This window comes from Pelodiscus sinensis, chromosome 30 (genome assembly GCF_052426305.1).
Source record: "Pelodiscus sinensis isolate ZL-2025 chromosome 30, ASM5242630v1, whole genome shotgun sequence".
Lineage (NCBI taxonomy): Eukaryota > Metazoa > Chordata > Testudines > Trionychidae > Pelodiscus > Pelodiscus sinensis.
In genome coordinates, this window is record NC_143081.1 from 9,498,739 (window position 1) to 9,503,841 (window position 5,103).

At 57.9% G+C, this 5,103-nt stretch overlaps 2 non-coding genes and 1 gene segment (V, D, J or C); 1 reads left to right on the forward strand and 2 right to left on the reverse strand.

Moving 5' to 3' along the window:
- Positions 1-520: 520 nt before the first annotated feature.
- On the forward strand, positions 521-821 carry LOC149521171 (signal recognition particle RNA). The gene has a single exon (XR_016348120.1).
- A 1,352-nt stretch (positions 822-2,173) lies between these two features.
- Positions 2,174-2,462, reverse strand: LOC149521172 (signal recognition particle RNA). Its single transcript, XR_016348122.1, has one exon.
- A 1,322-nt stretch (positions 2,463-3,784) lies between these two features.
- On the reverse strand, positions 3,785-5,103 carry LOC142821358 (Ig heavy chain V region 3-like). The segment is given in 2 exon segments: positions 3,785-4,541; positions 4,630-5,103. Coding segments are annotated over 2 exon segments (522 nt in total).

Here is a 5,103-nt window from a genome sequence, read left to right on the forward strand (position 1 = left end):
CGGGGCTCAGCCCCGGGGATCTCAAGGTCCGGTCTTGCACCGTGTGGCCAAAGCTTAGAACTGACAAGCTGCGCTTACACGGGTAGCTGGGAGGCCCCTGCACACGCGAGGCGCCCAGACCCTCAGTACGCCGCAGGGGGCTGAGGTAGGTTGTGTCTCAGTCTAGGGGGTGCCCACTGTCGGGCTGAGCTGCTGTTTGGACCGAAAGGCGCCTCGATGTGTTGATTTGCGGTAGGTTGGGGATCTCCGGGGGACCAAGGGCGAGGGGGGCCAGGTCAGCAATGGAGCAGGTGGAAACTCCGGGGCTAATGGAGAGCGGGGTGCACCCGTGACTGACAGCGCCCAAGACAGACCCGACGTCTTTTCATGCAGCCCTGCACTCCCTTGTCAGTATCAGGGCTGTGCTCCACGCAAAGAACATAGTGGAGAATGAGCTGGGCTCCTGGGGCCGGTTGCGGCCAGCGCGAGCTCAGAGTGCGGCACTGGAGTATGAAGGTGCAAGCGGGAAAAAGGAAGCCCAGCCGAGCCCCGTGACTTGCTTGTGATCCTAAGGCCAGAGCAGGCTGCGGCCAGCTAATCGCTTGAGCTCAGGAGTCCTGGGCTGCAGGAGGCTGCGCTGAGCGAGTGTCCACGCTAAGGGCAGCATTGACAGGGGTGGGATCCTTAGATAGCCGGGGGTCACCAGGTTGCCTAAGGAGGGGCGAACTGGCCCAGGTTGGGATCGAAGCAGGTCAAAGCTCCCGTGTCTTTCAGTAGTGGGATTGCACCTTTGAGCAGCCCTTGCAGCGCAGCCTGGGTGAGACAGGGAGACCCGGCCTCTTTTCATGTCGCCACCCACTGCAGAGCCTTGAGGGAGGAGAATGGAGCCAAACACACAGCTGGGATCCGGACTGGAGCAGCGGGAGCGCCCATTCCCCAGAGATCCTGAGAGGGGAGCAGGGCCCCGCACACTAGATGGGCTGCAGGTTCGGAGAGAGACACGTGAGTTACGAGACTCCGGGAAGCAGCGTGCGCGCCCCTCTGTGCCCAGCCCGGACATTTGGCTTCTGGGGTCTGTCACATTACCGAATTGGAGGGAAGCAGCCAGATCGCTGCTGCACCCCTAGGTGGGGGTGTTGGCCCCAGAAATTGGTATAAAAGGGAGCCATGTGGGGGTATTGAATGGGAGCTTCTTGTTTTCTGATCCTGTGTACACTCTTTATGTGAATATATAATGTCTGTGTGTGTAGGTAGGCATCTGTAATCTGTGTGGAAGCTGAATATTTCTTGGAATGTGGTTAAGCATTGCTATGGACAGGCTGAGTAGCGAAGCCCTGTGGAACAATGGCACTTGATGGGCCAAAGACACACCTAAAGCAGGAGGGCGGACACCTAAGAGCTGCCAGCAGAGAGAGGCTGAGGACCAGGTGACCAGCTGAGACCAGAAGAGGCCAGGAAGGGGGTATAAAGAGGCCATGTGGTTGATGCCATTTTGTTCTCAGCTCAGCACTTCATCCCAGAGGCAGCACTGCAGGGATTGAAGAGCCCGGAAGACCTGTGAACCCATCCTGATCGTAGGATGTGCAATAAGAACTTTTAAACCAGCAGCTGCAACATCTCTGCTAGAGCCTGCATCGAGAACTGGGAGATTCGGTGCATGTAACGTACTGTACTTTAATAACCTTACTCTCAGGCTTTTCTTTCTTGTGATAATAAACCTTTAGATATAGATTCTAAAGGATTGGCCCAGCGTGATTTGTGGGTAAGGTCCAGAGGGTAAATTGACCAGGGATCTGTGGCTGGTTTCTTGGAGCCGGACAGAACTTGTTCGGGGTAGGTGGGATTGGGTGCTAGGACCCCCCCACCTGTGTATGAGGCCCGGGGCCATCTCGGGCACAGTTACTGCTGGGGTGTCGGAGGGGTTTTGCTTGGGAGGCTTCAGGCAGGCAGCTGAAGCGCTCTGTGGGACTGGTTTGTGGCCTGTTTGGAGAGGTCACCAGTCGGGGAGCTGTAAGGAGCCCCGGATTTGAGCAATTCGCCCTGAGCAGACGCCCTCAGCTGTGCCCAGACACGGCCCGGTCCATCACAGGGTCCGATCGCACTTTGAAGATCCATGATGCCTGCGTGTCTCCTCCCTTCCATTCCGGATCCCCTCCGTGTGGATGCCCCATTCCCCAGATGGGCTCTGCATAGAAAGAGGATGGGTCTCACCCAGGCTGTTCTGCAGGGGTTGTTCACAGGCACCCTCCCACTGCTGAGTGACACGGGAACTTTGACGCACTCCTTTCCCGACCTGGACCCGTTCGCCCCCGTTTAGGCAATCTGGGGACCCACAGCTCATGAGGGCCCCCATGTCGATGCCACCCTCAGTGTGGACACCCGCTCGGCATAGCCCCCTTCAGCCCAGAACTCCTGATCTCAAGCGGTTCACCGGCCTCAGCTTCCCCGGGTGCTGGGATCACAGGCACCCGCCACAGGCCCGCCTGGTTTTGCATGGTCAAAGCTCCAGCTTCAAGCTCTGCGGTCTGAGGCGCTGGCCAGAGTGGGCACCAGGGAGCTGGGCTAATGCCACTCCCGCACATGATCCACGGGACGGGGGATCCCTTGTCCTTCCATAGAGGACCCCGGGTGTTTCGGGGCCTCCATTCCCATCGGTCAAATTGGGCACACGGGGAGGAGAGCGGTCCTGCCCAAGCCCAACACGTTTTCGGGAGCGGGGAGGGGCAGGTCTGATGAAATTCACTTTTACCCACTTGTTGTGATCCACGTAAATAAACCATTCAGTGCCCAAGTGTCCGCATAAAACCTCTTCCCCTTTCTGTGCAAGGTCCTGCGTTGCTCTGTCACTGTGGGGCTGTCCCGGAGCAGACCGTGGGGCTGTCCCGGCCGTGGTGTCTGCAGCTGTCAGCAAGCGGAGCTGCAGCGAATCCTGGTTCTTGGCGGCGTCTGCAGAGATGGTGACTCAGCCCTGGAGAGACTGGGCGTAGTGCGCGCTCCCACCACGGTACGAATCGAGAAACCCCACCCAGTCCAGCCCTCTGCTGACCCACTGCGGGATCCAGGCCCAGAGGTAAGTACTGGCAGCGAGATCCCAGAAAAAGCCCAGGTCAGGGGTGAGGGTCCCTCTAGGCTTCACTGCCCCGGGCTGGACTGGATCAGCTGCACCTGAGAGATGGCACCTGGGGAAAGGGAAATGTGACGAAGTGGGGGGTACCTTGCTGGTTGCTATGCTGGGCAGTGGGCTGTGGGTGACCTCCACTGGCTGCAGCACGGACCAGCAGGGCAGGGGATAAGTCATTATACAAGGGGGCCCCGAACATGTCTGACCAGCCCTGGCTGGGGGCAGGGATGGAAGTGACGGAGTTAGTTTCTGTCTGGGAGGATGGAGGAGACAGCCTAGGGAAAGGGGCTGGGATTTAGGGGCCCAGTCTCCCCCATCTCAAGGGGGGCTGAGGCATCCTAGGCCTGCCCTGGAACCAGATTACATCTGTGCTGTGCTGTATCCTGGAGAAGCAATAAACCCCTCTATTCTACTGGCTGGTGGAGTCTGTTCGTGCCATTACGGGGGTGCAGGAGACGGGAAAACCCCAACGTGCCATCACAGGAAACAAATCGAGGAAGGTATTAGCTAATGTGTGTGTGTCCCTAATTCCCTCGCTGCTCTCACAGACGCTCGCAGCCGGAGGCAGCGAGCAGGGAAGTGAAAAACAGCAGAGATTTCATTCTTGTCTGTGTCCGGAGAGAGACCGAGGCTCCTAGAACCACTGGTCGGTCGCTGTAAAAGAGGAAGCACCGGGGCAGGGATTTGGATGCGGGTTTTACCCAGCGAGGGTAGGAAGGGGCTGGCAGAGGCGGCTGTGGCTCACAGGGGACATGCCATCCCCAGGCACACAAGGGGAGGCGGGTTAGGGGAGTTGCTGTCACAGTTCATGCTTCTCTTTATCTTGCTCCCTCGCCTCCCCTCAGACTAGCAATGGGCGCTCAAAGGGGAATTGTTTGCCTGGCGCTCGGCACCTAGGCCGGATATTTAGCTCCCTGAAAAACTGAAGGTTCTAGTGTAGGAGGAGTATTCAGGACACGAACGAGTTAATCCGTGACGTCAGAAAGTTCCATCATGACGGAATAGGTATATTCGCTCTCCTGAGCTCCCGGCAGGGCTGTTTGGCGCGTGTCTCTGCTGCCCCCGTGCGGCGGCCGCGGGAAGTTCCGCAGCTCTGGTTTGTGTACGAGCAGCCGCAGGGTTCGTGTCGCTGTGTCTCTCGCACAGTAATAGCGGGCGGTGTCCTCGGGCTTCAGGCCGGTCAGTTGCAGGTGCAGCAGGTTGTTGGGATTGTCCCTGGAGATGGTGAATCGACCTTCAACAGCCGAGGAATACCACTGCTTGGATGCATCGGGCCTAATCTGAGCCACCCACTCGAGCCCCCTCCCGGGAGCCTGCCGAACCCAGTGCATGTAGTAATCGCTGAAGGTGAAGCCGGAGGCTTTGCAGGAGAGGCGCAGAGAGTCTCCGGGCTTCTTCACATCCCCTCCGGACTCCACCAGCTGCACCTGGCACCGGGCACCTGGAAACAAGGACACGATTATAAATTATTTGAACAGCAACAACACGAAATCCCCCCTCCTGTGCGATGAAATCGGGATGGGCGATACCTTCCAAAGCTGCTAGCAGGAAAACCAAACGGAGCCAAAATCCCATTGTCCCTGGCGCTGGAGGGGGCCGTTCTCTCAGGGGCGTGTCTGGTCACTGCACGGACGCAGGGGCTGCGGATTCTGTCTCGGTGCAGCCTGTGCAGAGAGTCAGAGAGAGGCGGGTATAAATTAGAATCTCTCACCTCTATTTGCATAGCCCCTCCCTTATAAGACAAGCCTGCTCAGTGCTGTGACTCGCATGTTGGGACTGAGAGACAGAGACGGAGGGAGAGCCTCGAACTGTCCAAAAACTGTGCTGATGATATTTTTCCCCTAGGAAAAATTAGATTTAATTGGGAGCGTCCAAAGGAGAATCATGGGGGCGGAGTGCCAGGGGCTGAGGTTGATTCGCTAGCCTGGTGGTTAGGACACCAACGGGAGAAGCTTAAAGTCCGGTCCCCTCATTATTGAAACAGTTTCAACCCGAAAGACTAA